Raw genomic sequence first — 18,206 nt, forward strand, 5'->3', positions numbered from 1 at the left:
TATAGCTCTAATCACCTAATATTTAGGTGCTGTTCTTTTGTAATAGCATGCAAAACATTATAATCCTCTTTTTCAGGATCTCAGATATTTGTACCACATATCTCACACATTTGTACCAGATATCTGCACCACAAACGGAATAAATATGCATTTCACCTTTTGCAGCAGGTCTTCTCGAGGCCGGTGTAACGTTTAAACCCATTGTAAACCCTCAGAATTGGGAAAAAGAAAAAATCATTGCCCAGACCAAATGCTACCAACTACATACTATATATCTGTAAATTGCAGAGAAAATCCGCTTCAAAGAGTTTAAACATCATTTCTTGGGACTAATTCTGGGCTGTCTGCCATGCCAAATAAAAGCAAGAGACCTTTTGTTAAATTGATCAGGTATTTGGGATTTCAAGAGAGCAAATGAAGGGAGTGATAAGAGTAGTAGGTTAGATTAAATGGAACCTGGATCCAATCCAGGCCAACTAAAGGGCCCCAATTAACCAAAGGGTTCCCCCCACAAAAGTGTCCATGTCCCTTTTCCCCTATCTGATTCTGATGCATAAACATCAGCTTTTTAAAACAATATATATTTTTGTGGCTCTATTTACTAATGAGCCATAATTTAACTTTACACAAACATCACAGCAGTTGGCATATGGTAAACATGGGTCCAGTCTGCAAACTCTGGGCAATTACTGCATCCAAGGGAAATCATGACACTTGGAGTCATCTTTTCAGATGTAGCCTATTGTAGTTTTTCATGGAAAATAAAAAATGGCCATTATATATTTTTTCTTTATATGCTATCTTTCTCAGAATCTATTTTGCGAACAGTCTAAGAAGTGGACACAGCGAATATGACTATAAAGCTAATCAGTTAATGAAATGTTATTTGGTGGCAAAGTCATCTATCAAACCATTGAAATCTGCCTCTTTCTGCTGAAGCGGGGGAGCCATGAACTTGCACTCAAGGTGCTGCTGCTGTCACTGTATTTGGCTGGAGTCAGACGTAGTAGTCAGGGTGAAGAATTGGAGAGGTGGTTGTGTTCCTGGCTCTCTCTCTCATCCAGTATGTATGGCACATCATAGCTGTCTCCCTCATGAATTCAGAATTAATGAGTACAAGCGCCCTCCTCCAAGCTGGGAGCAGAATCCTGCCATAACTCATCCCTGATAAGAGCAGTGCCATGATCTGAGTGAAGCTGCACATACTCTCAACAGGCCTGAGCTGAAGTCAATAGAAAGACTTCCATGGATTTCAGTGGGCTTAGCAGAGGTGTATTACCGTTTTGTGGGCCCCTGGGCCAGCGCAAGTGGGGACCCCTCCCCACCTCTTCTGCCTGCAGCCTCCCCTCCCCTGGCACTCCTACTGGGGAGCAAGGTTGGGGTGGAAGAAGCTCCCCTTCCCCGGCAGGAGTGCCAGATGGGCGGATTGGGTCAGGGAGTGGGGGCGCCCATTTTTCTGGAGCCCCCTAATTGACCAGGGCCCCTGGGCGTGGTGGCCCAGTGACTAGGATCAGGCTGTCTATGACCTTATGCAAGATACCTCAATTCTTGTGCCACAATGTACCCCTTGGAAAACTGAGAAAAAAACAGGACCCCACTTACCGCCACGTTCTGAATCAAGAAGATTAAGTCTTGTTCAAATAGTTTTAGTTGGTCTGGAAACATTTTAGACAGACCGTACAAGGGAGAACAGCACAGATGCTTTCAAAGGCAAGGAGGGTTCAAGCACAGAAACAAAAACCAACACTTTTTGATCTGAGGCCCAGCATCTCCATCCAGCATCGGCAGCCCTAGGAGCACCACACACAAGCCTCAAGTCCACTATGTAATGCAGATAACTCCCTGCCCTGTGAGAGGAGAAACCCAGCTAGTCCATTCCAGCTCACAAACCTGTCACTATTTGAATGCTTTCTTCCTATGAATATAAATAAGAGAGGATAGATGTTTACTGCTCACCTCACCTAAATTATGTAATCCTCTAGAATTATAGCACCAATGACGTCTTAAAATCCAGACTCACCTGGATGTACACATGTGTGTTACTCCTGCGGAGGCAAGCTGTCAAAATGTTAGTAAGGACGTGGGTATCAAAATGACTTAGGGAGAGAAGTATATAATTGAAGTGTCGTTTAAGGTATTGGTTTTTTCCACCTTGGGTATCGGCATGATGTTAGCATCCAGACCAAGGGTGATAAAATGGACACTTTGGAGGGAATGATTAAACATAGTCTATAGGTGGAGAGAAAAGAACTTGCCAAAAGTGATGTACAAATACTCCTATATTCAACAGGACCAGAGGCTTTCTTTCAGAGAGGTTTTTGGATTTGATTTTATTATTCAGCAGGCTAGAATAATAGCGTGATCAGGGATGTCAAGTCTGAGGGAGAGGACAAAAATAAAATATTTTATACATCTCTCATAATATGTCTGCTAGATTCTCTATTACTTCTCATAATATCCTTAGAAAATTTTATTTGTACCTTAAGGGCTACGAGTCTGTCCTTACTGAGGGATATGAATGGATGTGCTACTGTGGTGCTATTGACAGCTTTAAGCAGTCTCACTACTAGCCCTACCTGTCTTATTTACTCACTGGTGCATGTGCTGTCTTGCAAAAGCAATAGAGATTTCTACCCTCTTAGTTATAATTGCATCCTCAGCTGCCTTGTGAGAGACACAACTCCCATACTGTGTGAAGTGGGGAAAAGCTAGCTTTCTTTTGCAGCTGGCAGTCTAAATTTTAATTTTTCTCTACTTCTAATTAGGCATAGATACTCCTTTGTGTTTTTCCTAGATTCATATGAGGTAAAGAAACATAAAAGGAAAGGTTTGCAATTATCCTAAGGGTGAAAGATGTAACAGTCAGAGTGAGATTGTTACTCATAAAGAGCTGGAGTTGAGCTTTAAAGAATTCAGATATGAGAGTGATTCAACAAAGTTACCAAATCTTTCTGCCTGCCTACATATTTTGTATACACAGCCGTATCCATTCATATCATTAAACAGGAGGGTCAGGAAATTTTTTACAGGGGAATGATTCAACAAAGCTAACCACATTTATTTTGAATCCATTTACAGTTATAGTTTGTGAGATAAAATTCCATCAAGAACAAAATCATGTCTGCAGAAAGGTATATTTCAGTGTTATATGGAATGTTGGAGATGCTTATATGGTTGGTGTAACAAAGTTATAAATAAAATTATTAGGAAATTCTGCTCCATTATTTTTTAAATTAAGCTATTCATTTATTTTACCTTGCTTTAGGAAAAAAAAAACAATAGATCTAACAACAATTGGTAAATAGATGCATATTGAAAAGGGGATTTGTGGTAGTCTTAATGTAGACTTTTATGATCCAGGTGCTTTGCATCAGACCAGGAGTATAAAGTAGCTGGAAATCCAGCTTAACTGGCTACCTCGGGATCCTCTTTGTGTTATCCCTCATTGTGATAAACTGTTCATAGATTCATCGATATTTAGGTCAGAAGGGACCATTATGATCACCTAGTCTGACCTCCTGCACAACGCAGGCCACAGAATTTCATGCACCACTCCTGCAAAAAACCTCTCACCTATGTCTGTGCTATTGAAGTCCTTAAGGACTTCAAGGAGCAGAGAATCCTCCAGCAAGTGACCCGTGCCCCATGCTACAGAGGAAGGCGAAAAACCTCCAGGGCCTCTTCCAATCTGCCCTGGAGGAAAATTCCTTCCTGACCCCAAATATGGCAATCAGCTAAACCCTGAGCATATGGGAAAGATTCGTCAGCCAGATACTACAGAAAATTCTTTCCTGGGTAACTCAGATCCCACCCCATCTAATATCCCATCACAGGCCATTGGGCCTATTTACCATGAATATTTAATTACCAAAACCATGTTATCCGAGCATACCATCTCCTCCATAAACTTATCGAGTTTAATCTTAAAGCCAGATAGATCTTTTGCCCCACTGCTTCCCTTGGAAGGCTGTTCCAAAACTTCACTCCTCTGATGGTTAGAAACCTTTGTCTAATTTCTAGTCGAAATTTCCTGGTGGCCAGTTTATATCCATTTGTTCTTGTGTCCACATTGGTATTGAGCTTAAATAATTCCTCTCCCTCTCCGATATTTATCCGTCTGATATATTTATAGAGAGCAATCATATCTCCCCTCAGCCTTCTTTTAGTTAGGCTAAACAAGCCAAGCTCTTTGAGTCTCCTTTCATAAGACAGGTTTTCCATTCCTCGGATCATCCTAGTAGCCCTTCTCTGTACCTGTTCCAGTTTGAATTCATCCTTCTTAAACAGGGGAGACCAGAACTGCACACAGTATTCCAGGTGAGGTCTCACCAGTGCCTTGTATAAGGGTACTAAAACCTCCTTATCCCTACTGGAAATACCTCTCTTGATGCATCCCAAGGCCGCATTAGCTTTTTTCACGGCCATATCACGTTGGCGGCTCATAGTTATCCTATGATCAACCAATACTCCAAGGTCCTTCTCCTCTCCGTTACTTCTAATTGATGTGTCCCCAGCTTATAACTAAAATTCTTGTTATTAATCTCTAGATGCATGACCTTACACTTCTCACTATTAAATTTCATCCTATTACTATTACTCCAGTTTACAAGGTCATCCAGATCCTCCTGTAGGATATCCCTGTCCTTCTCTAAATTGGCAATACCTCCCAGCTTTTTATCATCCGCAAACTTTATTAGCACACTCCCACTTTTTGTGCCGAGGTCAATAATAAAAAGATTAAATAAGATTGTAACAGCTGTACTCCACCCCCACACTTTCTCTGATGTAGGAGGCATTCTGGAAAGAAAGGAGGTGTGGCTAGAGTGTCATCATGCTCCTGCTATACCCAGCTGTCAGGCCAAGGGCAACTGGGCATTAATGACCCTGGAAAGCCCCAGGATTTGGGGAAAGGGGCATAAAAGTGGCCTAGAACTACCTTTAATCCACCCTCTTGATTTGCACTGAGCTTAAATGGACCGGGCAATCTGCCCCTCGACTCTTATTCCTAGGGAAATCTCTCATTATTACCCTAAATTCACTTCTGTTTTAGAGACTTGCTATTATTTCATTTTGTTCTTAATTGTAATTTTTTACATCAGAAATGCTATTGCTTGATAGTGAGGTTATGAAAATCTTTGTTAAAGAAATAAATTAACTGAACATAATGCCGTGTTTCCTTCTCCACTATGTTTTCATTGCATGCTTTGTTTGGGGTTTCTAATCACATACTGTCATGGCCTGTGTGTTTTACGTTTTGGGTTAAATCCTAGCCCCACTGAAGAATATGGCAAAACTATTGTTGAATTTAATGAGGTCATGATTTCACCCTTAGCCTTAATAGTACAGTGCTCTGAGCCCCCCTCTTCTTGGTTTTCAAACCTCTCCATAAACTTCCTCTGCCTACCATCTCTGGCCTCAACCTTCTGCTCTCTCACCCATGTCCTCTCACTCTCATTTCTCCAGTTTTTTCTTTACATTGCTCTGCCTGCCTCCTGCCACAGGGATTACAAGCTTGGCATTGCTATCAGGGGTCCCTCATTTGTTCATGTTCCCTTGGAGTCACTGGTGCAGTCTCTCTCCTCTCCTATGTGAGCTCTAGCAGCTCTGTTTGCTTAGGCTATGTCTACACTAGCACTTTTGTCGGTAAAACTTAAGTCATTCAGGATTGTGGAAAAAAGCACCTCCTGACCGACATAAGTTACACCGACAGAAGAGCTGGTGTGGACAGAGCTATGTCAGTGGGAGACACTCTCCTGCCACTCATTGGGGGTGGTTTAATTATGCCAGTGGGAAAGCTCTCTCCCATCAGCCTAGGGCGGCTACACAGGAGACCTTACAGTGGTGCAGCTGCATTGATACAGCTGTGCTGCTGTAACGTTTCTAATGTAGACATAGCCTATGTCTCTTAAGGTCTAAATGAGAAGTACTCCAGGAATTTGGCACTCCACTCATTCTGCCTAGGCTCCCGCAGAGCTAGTAAAACTTTAGCTTGCTGGTTTGTGCGAGCAAGAAAGAGGCATGTACAATTTGCATTGCTGGATACAAATCCTATAGCTGCAGAATTCTGGTAAATGTGGGGCCTTGGTAATAACTGATTTCTATTGTTCCATCTGAAGGTTATTAATTTCATTCCCTCATGAGTGCCGTCTCCTAGATTTTTACAAATCTAAAAGGCTTAGTTATTAGCAGTGTTCTCAGTTCCCGTGAAGCCGGCCTAAGCTTGTAGATCAAATATCAGACTTAAAACAAATTTTTGTTTTGTTTTTTCAAAGTGTAGATATGTCAAATGCTTTTAGTGCTTTCTTTTCAAGCCTGAAATCCTGCTCAACAGTATTTTGCATACTGTTCTATACACGTATACACATTTTAAAACTTGTCTACACTTAAAACTCTGCAGCAGTGCTGCTGTAGCATTTCATTGAAGACGTTACCTATGCTGATGGCAGTGGTTCTCCCATTGATGGAGGTACATCACCAGACGTGATAGCTAAGTCAATGGGAGAATTCTCCTGTCAAGCTAGCCCTGTCAACACCGGGGGTTACGTTGGTTTAACTGCGTTGCTCAGGGGTTTGGATTTTTCATATCGCTGAGCAAAGGAGTTACATCAGCCTAATTTCTAAGTGTAGATCAGGCCTGATTGTATATGCAATGTAGAACACATTTGTTGAAAATGATCCCAAACTCACCCCACTTTTTTATGCTTAATTTTGTCTTGTTTGTTTCAGGTGAAGAAGTATCACATACCCTTTGCTCAGAGTTTCCCCATCCTGAAACAATGGTTTGTGAAGTACCGTGTGCAATGGACTGTGTCGTTAATGACTGGTCAGAATGGTCATCTTGTTCTCACTCATGTTCCAGTAAAAATGCAGAGGGGAAACAAAGCAGAACTAAATCTATCTTGGCACTGCCAGGAGAGGGTGAGTAGTACTGCATTTCGATAAGACCCAAACACCAATATTATAGTAATAATTAAGAATACTTCACACGTAGATGAATCTTTGCACTTACAAAGGTCTGTGCAAAGATTAATTAATCTGTGTGTTGCTAGATCATACCCATTGCCAATATAACTATGTTTCAGTGAAAGATATTTAATAAATTTTATTCTGTGAATTATTTGATTTTAAGGGGCAGGTTCTCAGCTAGTGGAAATTGTCATAACTCTATTGATTTCAAAAGAGTTATCACAGTTTGCACCAGGTGAGGATCTGCCACCCCTAAAAGAGAAATTACATGCGCGCACACACAAATAAAATAAATGTATGGCACAAACTCTCAATACCTATGTTACTGTATAGAAGCATATTAGTTCTAGAAGAGAACAGAAATATGTGTAAAATCAGGTACTTTTAAAGCAAAAACATGTAATGTAGATTGGACGCATAAAATGTGCTCCTGGTTCTTTAATTTCAGACAAGAATATGTAAATAGCTTTATAGCTGTGTCCCTTTCTCTGGATCTTCATAGACACATGCATTAGGCATGTGTGTCTGGCTTACAGTAACATACCTGGTGAACTACATTATGGTGGTTCTTCTACTGGCACAGTTTTGTACAAAGGCTTCTTCTCAAGCACATAGTTCATTCAACTTCTTGGTTTTAGCATGTGCAGACCTGTGTTCAGGATTGGGCCATTGCTGTTCTCTATGCAACAGAAATTCAGAAAATACCAATATCATTTTTAAAATGGTCTGTGTCCTATCTGATGGTGACAATCCCATCAGATATGACAGACTAAGAAGTGCTGGGTCAGCATTTGGATGTCAGATCTCTAAGGCCTTGTCTATGTTTTAAAAAATAACCTTTATTGTCAGCAATGTGTGCGGCTAACCTGGTGCTTAACCATACTTTCCCCACAAGTAAAGAACAAATTCAGTTAAACACCATTTAGAAATCGTCATTAAAACCACAGGTTGTGTTTGTGTGTCAGCTTAAGCTTCCAAGCGCTTCCTCATGTGAGTTACCTTTATTCACATAAATGGCCCCATTAAAGTTTGTAAAGAACGTTGGGATGAAAACCGCTATATAAGTTTTGACAGAGTGGTAACTGCTATTAAGAAAGACTAAAAGGTGGCAAATAATTAAAATAAAAAATTAAAGTAAGCTGCATATTTTCCATGAAGGTAGCAATATGTTCTGAAATGCAAACAAGATAGATGCAGAATTTCAAAAGCAAAATAAAAATCAGAATTGTTAATTTGAAAGAAAATACATGTGCAAATATGCACACTCTATAATCTCAAGACTATGTGATCTGAAAACCTAAAATAGAAGTGAAATGCTTTGAACTGAAAACTTTGAATTTCTCAAAAGGAAATAAAACATGAATAACAATCAAAAGCCTCTGAACATTCTGAACAATGAATAAAACAGCCTGCTGTACAACACCAGGAAAAGATAAATACTGCTTTCTATCAGGATAAAAAGGGAGAAAAGGACAATAATGTGACTTTAGTGAGACAAGGTGGGAGAGGTAATATCTTTTATTGGACCAACATCTGTTGGCAAGAGAGACAAGCTTTCAAGCTTATACAGAGCTTTCCTTCATGTCTGAGAAATGTACTCAGCGGGTGTATTTACACAGCAAAGAAAAACCCACGGCTGGCCCATGCCAGCTGACTCAGGCTCAAGGGGCTCAGGCTGCGAGGCTGTTCCACTGAATTTCATCTGCCATTTTGTTGCCCAGTCACCTGCGTTTGTGAGATCCCTTTGTAATGCTTTGCAATCTGCTTTGGACTTAACTATCCTGAGAAATTTTGTATTGTCTGCAAACTTCGTCACCTCACTGTTTATGCCTTGTCTAGATAATTTATGAATATGTTGAACAGCCCTGGTCCTAGTACAGACCCTTGGGGGATCCCGCTATTTACCTCTCTCCATTTATTCCTACCCTTTGTTTCCTATCTTTTAACCAATTACTGCTCCATGAGAGCACCTTCCCTCTTATCCCACTGACAGCTTACTTTGCTTAAGAGCCTTTGGTGAAGGATCTTGTCAAAAGTTTTCTGAAAGTCCAAGTACATTATATCCACTAGATCACCCTTGTACACATGCTTGTTGTTCCCCTCAAAGAATTAGCAAAATGCTGAGGCATGATTTCCCTTTACAAAAACTGTGTTGACTCTTCTCCAACAAATCATGTTCATCAGAATTATCAGATACATAGTTCTTCACTATAGTTTCAACCAATTTGCCTGGTATTGAAGGTATGCTTACCTGCCTGTAATTGCCAGGATTGCCTCTGGAGCCTTTTTAAAAAATTGGCGTCACATTAGCTATCCTCCAGTCATCTGGTAAAGAAGCTGATATAAGAAATAGGTTACACACCACGTTTAGAACTTCTGTAATTTCATATTTGAGTTTCTTCAAGAACTCTTGGGTGAATACCATCTGGTCCTGGAGACTTATTGCTGTTTAATTTATCAATATATTCCAAAACCACCTCTACTGACACTTCAATCCAGGACAGTTCCTCAGATTTGTCACCTAAAAAGAATGGTTCAGGTGTGTGAATCTCCCTCACATCTTCTGCAATGAAGACCAATGCAAAGAATTCATTTGGCTTCTCCGCAACAGCCTAGTCTTCCTGGAATGCTCCTTTAGCACCTTGATAGACCAGTGGCCGTACTGATTGTTTGGCAGGCTACTTAAAAAATGTTTTTACTTTCAGAGTTTGTGTCTTTTACTATTGTTCTTCAAATTCTTTTTTGGCCTGCTTAATTCTACTTTTACACTTGACTTGCCAGAGTTTATGCTCCTCAGGAGGATTTGATTTCTAATTTTTAAAGGATGCCTTTTTACCTCTAAATGCCACTTTCACTATGTCAGTTAGGCCTGGTGGCATTTTTTGGTCCTCTTACTATTTTTTAAAATTTTTGGTGTATATTTAATTTGAGCCTCTATTATGGTGTTTTTTTAAAAAGTTTCCATGCAGCTTGCAGGCATTTCAGTCTTGTGACTGTTCCTTTTAATTTCATTTTAGCTGGTTTCCTTATTTTTGTGTCATTCCCCTTTTTGAAGTTAAATGCTACTGTAGTAGGTTTCTTTGGTATTTCTGGCCCCCACCCTCCAAGATGTTAAATTTAATTATATTACGGTCTCTATTACTAAATGATTCAGCTATATTCACATCTTGGACAAGATCCTGTGCTCCACTTAGGACTTAATCCAGAATTGTCTGTCCCCTTGGGGGTTTCAGGACTATCTGCTCCAAGAAGCAGTGATTAATAGTGTCTAGAAATTTTATCTCTGCATCCTGTTTGAGTTTTCTGTTTGTATAGCCTCTCTAATCTCATGGAGCATCTTGCGATCACCTCGGGCTCTGGTGGGTGTCAGTTCTTCAAAACCCGCTACTGGGTTTTCCCCATGGTTACAAGTTCATAACTGTCTGATTCCGATCTGGAACAATCAAGAATATTTCAGTGTTTCCTTTGTATATTTTGGACCTTTGATGTTGGCCTCATGTAACAGGCGATCGGCAGTCAATGGCCTACTCCTCCGGGTGGAGCTTCAAAAGGCTGAGATTTTGCATAACTGGGGGTAGTAAATTTGCGTTCATCCCTACTGGATATTCCCCAGGAAAACAACTTGACATTTGTTTGTTCTGAAAGTCCATTCTTGTCTAGCACATTGTTCAATATAGTCCTTTGAAGCCCCCTTCCCGAACGCCGATCCCACATCTGTCCCATCTCTCACCTTGAGAGGGTACATATAATCCTGGTCCATAATAATACATAAACCATTCATTTAATACAATAGATATCAAATATACTTAAACATAATTCAATAAGGTCTCTGTGACATACCAGGGCACAGTCCCGACTAATGGGGGGCTATGTCACACCTGCCCTGCAACCTTGGATGCCTTGCAATGCCTTGCTGTGGCAGCTCCCACCTGGGCTGCTCACAAACAGCCTTCCATCATGCAATCCATGCCCTCAGTGTCTGTGTGTAAATGCAGCCTTCCAGCTATACCCTGGCTCTCACCAGCCTTAGTTGTACCACAGGAGACCCCAACACAACCCCAGTCCTGGATCTTCCCCCAGAAATGTATATCCTCTACTGCCCAGCTCTCTCTTGGGCAGTACAAATATATTAAGTCCGTTATTTATTTAAGGGAATAATATGCCATTTTATTATTTTAAATAGAGTACCCTGACACTCCAACTTAAACACACTGGATTAGCTAAAACAGTACAACAACTTTATTAACTACAAAGAGAGATTTTAAATGAGTATAAGTAATGAGGCATAAAGTCAAAAATGGTTACAAGAAAAATAAAGATAAAACATTTAGTAGTATCTATTTACAAAAGTCTTAATTGCAAAGCAAACTTTCTCACCACATGCTCCAGCAGATTGCTGACCAAACTCTCAGGATAGGATCCATTCCCTAGAGTCCAGTGGCTGTTTCCTTTTGTCTTCTCAGGTGCAGAGTGAGGTGGGTAGGGAGAGGGGTGTCTTGGGGGCTCTACCCCCTTCATTTTATAGTCCTGTCCCCCCTTTGAGAAGCATTTCCAGTGAGGGAATATGACAGACACTTTAATGAAGAAAGGAAACTCCATGCTGTTTCTTTGCTAAAATGTAGACTTTTGTCCCTGCCCCCTTTCTTTTCAAAGAATGGCCACTTCGCAGGTAATGGTCCATCAGCCTTGTTGACACCTGGCTGAGGCATATGCTTGCCCTTTGTCTCTGAGGAATTGGTTTAGCCACTCCCCAGACTTATCTGGGAAACACACTTCAGTCGTGATTTCAGTTTATGTTCATAGTTTTACATATTATGTTGCTATATGCATTTTTTCCATGATATTATTGATCAGAGAGTTATGAGTTTTTTAAAATTATACCTCACCAGGCATACCTTTGTACAAATGTTCTTATAATAGTGTGGTGGTGTGAACACGGGTGTATTCTGTCACAGTCTCCCACGGATATGGCAGGAATTGCTGTATCTGTCACAGAGTGAACGTATTACAAAGGTAATACTCAAATATAGTTTTTTGAAAACCAGGGTGATGCTGGCATTTAAATGGAATCAATTAGTCTATGAATAGTAGTAGCAGCGTGGGAAATTGGAAATCTATTTCACACATTTCAGTTTCCATTGTTTGTTCCTCAGAATTCAGTTTTGTGCAAGGCTCATTTAATGGGATGCAGTATTTTGGAAGGCTGTTACTATTGCCGTAAATGTCAAAAACCAACCAACCAACCAACCATTTTCTTTCTTTCTTTCTTTCTTTCTTTCTTTCTTTCTTTCTTTCTTTCTTTCTTTCTTTCTTTCTTTCTTTCTTTCTTTCTTTCTTTCTTTCTTTCTTTCTTTCTTTCTCATAAAACAAACTTTATATTTCCACATGTAGTATCCACAATGTTCTCTTGATTAATTGGTTTACAAATATAAATATATTATTCTTTTCACTACTTTCAGGTGGGAAACCCTGTCCTCCACACCGGGCCCTACAGGAGTATCGCTTATGTAATGATCATATTTGCACACAGCTCTATTGGGAAACATCTCCATGGGGTCCTTGTTCTGAAGACACTTTGGTAACTGCCCTCAATGCTACCATTAGCTGGAATGGAGAAGCTACTTGTGGAGTGGGCATGCAAACAAGGAAGGTCTTTTGTGTGAAGAATAATTTTGGCCAGGTTACAAATAAAAGGTATTGGGAGAAAGAGGTTCTTGCAGATGCAGCTTTGACTGCATTGCTGGAGTCATTATTTGTAGTTACAGTACATTAAAATGCAAATATTTAAGTGTGTTTTGGGAAAATTGAAGCTATGAAAGTATTTTTATTGCTAGCTTAATTTTCCAGCTGCCGAGAAAGGATCCTTTTATATAACAAAAAATGTATGGATAAACCAGTTTTTTTTGTAAATGTGGTAGTCGGTGGGTCACAAAACAGGTTTTTTTCAGTGGCTGAAAAATTTTGCAATGGCTAGTCTATGATTCTTGTTCTGACTTTTGCAAATGTTTTTGCTGCTAGGAAGTTGTGATGAAAATACAACCTGGAATTGAACATAACAGTTACCAACCTATTTTTAGCAAAGTCCTTTTAATAAAAGAGGTAACAGTTTACATGTTTGCACTTGGAAGAGTTGATTTGTATTGCTATTTCAATAAGTACACTAAAACCATTTATTTAGCACTGTGTATATTCTGATCTTCTACTTTGTTTTACTAACCCAGGAAATGAGATGCACAGATAATTTTCCCAATATAAAAAAAAATCAAGCCATTGCTCATTACTTGCAGCCTCATTTTAAATCTTGTTGCATATCTCAAAACAATCATACTAAATATGGGCAGACTGTGGTCACTTCAATAAAGTTAATTAAAATTCTTGAGATTAATTAAATTAATTGAGCAAAGAAGAGAATGTCTGGTGCCCACTAATATACTGTAAATTTATCACCATTAAGTTATATCATTTGTAGTGCCATATAATGTGTAAAATAATTATTTGTCCCCATCCTCTGCATATTAGCCAAGCAGAAATGGAGCTGAAATGAGAAAGTAAACACTTGGGTAGAATCAGAGGATGTATCTAGGACTAACAGATGAGGAAAGAGAGAGTTTTTACAGAGAAAATACTTGGGTTGTAGTATGAGAGAAATGGAAAATTATAGCATGCACTGGGATCTTCAGAATTCAGCACTCCTGCATTTTAAGGCTTCAGTGGAAATGTTTTGTTCACATGTAATTGTATAGTTACATTGTGAATTGTAATGGAATGAATTGTATCAGAAAATGTGGAAGCCACTGAGCCACTAGGGAGGATCCCATTGGGATGATTTTGTTCCTCTTTACTGTGTTTTACAATGGCAATCCCCTTCACTCCCCCTTCTCCCCAAATAATTAAATTAAAGAAGCAAAACCAAACCTTTTTGAAGTCTCTCAAAAGCAATTTCTTAATTAAAGAAAGGACTTCCAGTATTTCAGAAGGAAAGAAGTAACTAGTAGAACTCCAAAAATGTTAGAAAAGTGTAAAAGAGAGATAAGAGATCATAATAGCCTGGTGTTTCCAGAGAGGAAAAGAATAGTACTTTATTAAACGTATTGACTTTGAGCCATGATCCTGCAATGAGCGCCACATGTTTGGACCTCTTTACCTGTGTGGAAGCTCTTTACGGGCTTGGGGCTCCTGGCAGTAAAATGGTAAGTTTTGAGACCATAATGATAGGAATATAACAGAATAATTGTTAGTTTTTAATTTATTTTACAGTATATAATTATTTATTAAAATTGACTAACAAGTTAGGTTTTAACTTAAATCTGCTGTAGCAGTAGTAAACAGCCACGTGACTTCAGGAACAGGATTAATTTATCCAAAGAAATAATCTTTGTGTTAGCACACTGAATTTTTTACTTCATGCTTCTCTCCCTTCTCTCCCTTCTCCCCCCGCAATTATTGAAGAAATGGAAGCTGAAACTTAACACACCACCTTATGAAACTCAAAGCCACTGAAAAGGGGGTATAAAAAAGAACACTGAATAAAAATTGATTGCAGTGGCTTATATACTGTATCTAGATGTAATGAAAGGGAAAAAAATCACTGCACACTGAGAATTCTTTCTTCCCTCTTGAATATTCATGGTCATTGAATTAATGCATTTCATGGTATCTCTGTTTTGAAAACCTTGTTTGATACTTTTAAGCATTACAAAAATGTATTAATAGTTCAGTTAGCTGAATTATGGTTTTCAGATTTATTTTTGTTTCTAATATCCTTTAGTGGTACAGTAATATACATATAGATAGATATTTAGTTATTGGTTGGATGTGTTCAGATAGGTGATGAGTATTTCTCAAGCAGTCTTTCTGCTTGGAAATTAATAAAGATTGTGAAAGGCTAATTCTGTTTTTATTCTCCCACTTAGAACAGCTGATATTCCTGATCACAGAGAACTGCCCCTTTCCCCTGCTGCCCATGATTCAAACATAGAGCTTCTTGCATCCGATTTTTTTCATTAGAATATGTATTTCATTTTTAAATTAGGAGTCTGAAATTGACTGCAAAATCACAAAGATCTATTTACTGTCGTGTACTGAGAAAATTAGACACAGATTCCCATAAAGATATAGGCCTAGATCCTGGGTTATGCCTGAAGAGTGCTACGTGCAGGTCAGGAGGGGGATTGCAAATGAAGCTTTAAGCCATCTTTGAACTTTCCCAAAGTGAAGCTTGGTGAATGCTGGGCCAAATCCTACGTACAATTTAGAGTAGCCTGAAGGCCAATTGTAAGTTGTGCTAGCTGCACACAGACCTCAAGGGCTGTTCTGGGAGCCAGCGGTGGCTGGGGTGTAATATCAGGCCTAGTATGAACAGAAATAAGCTTAGAAACAAGCTAGATGGTGAACCTGGAAGATTTTCAAGATGTAAAGAACTGAATTGCTGTACTTGTTGGCTATGCATTATGGAGTTCAACCACAGCCATGTGCATCCTTCTTTTATTGCTTAGCTGATCATATTCCTGAGAGTGAGTGTGTGTGTATGTGTGTGTATATATATATAATTAATTTTAGGGATTCTGATATGTTGTATTTACAATTGTATTGATAGGTGTCCAGATTCCCTCCGACCTGAAACTGTGCGTCCATGTCTGCTCCCGTGTAAAAAAGATTGTGTTGTTACCCCTTTCAGTGAGTGGACACACTGCCCTACGACATGCCAACATGGTAAGATACTGAAAATGAGAATACATAAGATTTTAAGCAAACCTGTTCACCTCAGCCCACCCAGGCAATGGTTTTCAAGACAAATAAAGTTTCACAGGTCTTTGTGTTTACAGTATGTCTTACCTTGAATAAATGAGTCCATGAGAAAGCAAATGGGTAAGTTTTGTCTCCAACTTTTATGCATGGTCAGATAAATAATTGTACCCTTAATCCCCAGTGATTATTAAACTACAGAATGGCCAGCGCATCAGAGGCCTCTCTATACTAATAAAAGTATAAGCAACTTGTTAATGTTTTTAAATGACTTCATTATTACAAAATCATTTAGTGTAGTTTATATTTTATTCTAACTTCAGGTTAGCCCTATTTAATCAAAGCCCTAGTTAAAACAAAGCTGTGTTACATTCTCCAGGTTTTCAAACCTGGCTGGCCAGCATCGCCTCACAGCATTAGAAGTGAGATCTGAAGTGTAGACTTTCAGACTTGTTGTGAGGCTCCCCCTCTTCTCCTGCCACCAGGCTTACCTGAAAGTTTCAGCTCATCCCTTAAATCTTCCAGTAAATAGCATTATGTCTGTTTAAGAGGGAGATTTTCAACAGTGCCTAAAGGATTTAGGAGTTCAAGTCCAAGTGGAGGTGCTTCAGAAAATCTACCCCTGTATTGATTTTCAAATCATTACTTCCATGTCTATCTGTTATTAGTCCAATCCCACATTCTTTATCCAAGTAAAACTCTCACTAATTATACCCATTGGGCTCTGTGATATGTAGTGGACTCCACTGGCTGATTTGGGTACATGAAGCTGTGCTGTGCAGGGCCACAGCTCCTGATTAGAGTATGCTTTTGGATCTGGAATATAGCGACTATGTCTGGTCAGGTGACAGTCCTAAATGGAATGTGGGGGGACAGAATGGCCTCACTGAAAGCTGCAAGATTAAACCCTGGAGACTCTATCACACGTAGGAGTGCAACTCAGGAACCCTTGCACCCACAAGGCAGAATGGTGAGAGGAAGTCAGGGTGACAGGTGAAGCAGAGATGCTTGTGATCTCACTTGGAGATCCGGGTTGCTCACAGTTTCTGGCTGAGCTAGAACTGATCAGCCAGTGGCTGCTGCTGTTGTCAACCTGAGCTGCTGGCGTTGGACTGCAGTTCTGGCTGCCACCAGCAGTGGCAACTATGGGGCTTGTTGGCTGGAAGGGGGCGGTGGGGTGAACGGAGGCTTGCAGAAGAGGGACGGGGAGGGGGCAGTGATGGTTAATAGAGACCTGTAGAGTGTTAGTGGCCCCCTAGTAAAGAGATTTGAAACGTAAGCGGTCTTTATTTGAAACCTGTAACATTCTTATGCTTATAATTTCAAAATCCTACTTGCTATTGTGCTGATATCTATGAAATCAGTACGTTAGCCAACATTTATTTGAGACCAGCCCAAACTTTTAGAGGCACACCAGGGTTGCATAAATAGCTTCCCAGCTTTTTTATCACTTGCATTTAGCTGATGAGCTTTGATATGTCAGGTCTTTAGTCTCCTGTGTTTTCAGGGATCTGTTGTCAGTTTTTATGACCAATGCAGTACTTTAGAAGTAGTTTGGATTGAAGTGCTTGTTGTTATCAAAATACTTTCATTTTTGCTGCCAGCCTCCTTGCCCTTTGCAGATTGTCAGTGGACTACATAGCCCAGTCCTGGTTAGATTTTATTGGTAAATGAGTTGCCTTTTAAAAAGTGAATCCTGTTTTAATTAACAGTTTATTTTTAGATTTTAAATGAACTGTATAAAATGAAGTAGAATAAATTACCTTATAAATTACTTTGTTTATTAAATAATCCTTTACAATTAAAATGAGAATAAATAAATTATGTAATTTACTTGGCGGTGTTATCATTTTAATATAATTCTAAATCAAAACTTCTCAGTTGTGGGAGTTTGTTGCTTGCAGATTTGTTATTGATATGGCTGCATTGTAAAAAATTTTTCATTTGCAGTGTGCAGTTAAAACAAACATGATCTGAAGTTTACAAGCCATTATATGTACATGGGTTGTTAGGTATTTTGTTTTTGTTTTTTCTGCTTTTGTTTTTTGTAGAAGAGTTGTATTTAATGAAAATAATATGCAGATAGCAAAGGACTAAGCTACAGCTCAAGCAAGAGAAGATATTGCATTACAGATTTAAAATGAAATGTGTACCAGCATAACACCAGAGGTTAGATGAATCTGTACTTGCAAAATTCAGTTTTACCAATTAAGCTGTTTGTGGTTTATCTTATAAAGCTGCATCCAACTTTTCTAACATTAAAATGGGTATTTCCCTCCATTTAATGTTATCACAAATCAGGTAGCCTCTTGGCAAAGGATTATCACACAACTCAGAAATGCAGGCAGCATTTAGGGCAACCACAGACTCATGGAATACATAATTCAAAAACGAATTGCAATTGAATCACATACCTGTGACGAGTCAAGAATACAAAGTTTGTTACAAGTACATTTATTGATTCTCTGCCATTTCAAATACTCCAGGTTGACTTC

General features: G+C 39.3%; 1 protein-coding gene across 1 annotated transcript in view; it reads left to right on the forward strand.

The window, feature by feature from the left end:
* THSD7B (thrombospondin type 1 domain containing 7B) overlaps positions 1-18,206 on the forward strand; it is a 408,861-nt gene that overhangs the window by 178,616 nt on the left and 212,039 nt on the right. The window contains exons 7-9 of the mRNA XM_077830083.1: positions 6,727-6,918; positions 12,426-12,660; positions 15,563-15,678. Of these exons, the coding sequence (XP_077686209.1) occupies positions 6,727-6,918; positions 12,426-12,660; positions 15,563-15,678 (543 nt within the window). The remainder of the gene's footprint in view (positions 1-6,726; positions 6,919-12,425; positions 12,661-15,562; positions 15,679-18,206) is intronic.

Source organism: Eretmochelys imbricata, chromosome 11 (assembly GCF_965152235.1).
Source record: "Eretmochelys imbricata isolate rEreImb1 chromosome 11, rEreImb1.hap1, whole genome shotgun sequence".
Lineage (NCBI taxonomy): Eukaryota > Metazoa > Chordata > Testudines > Cheloniidae > Eretmochelys > Eretmochelys imbricata.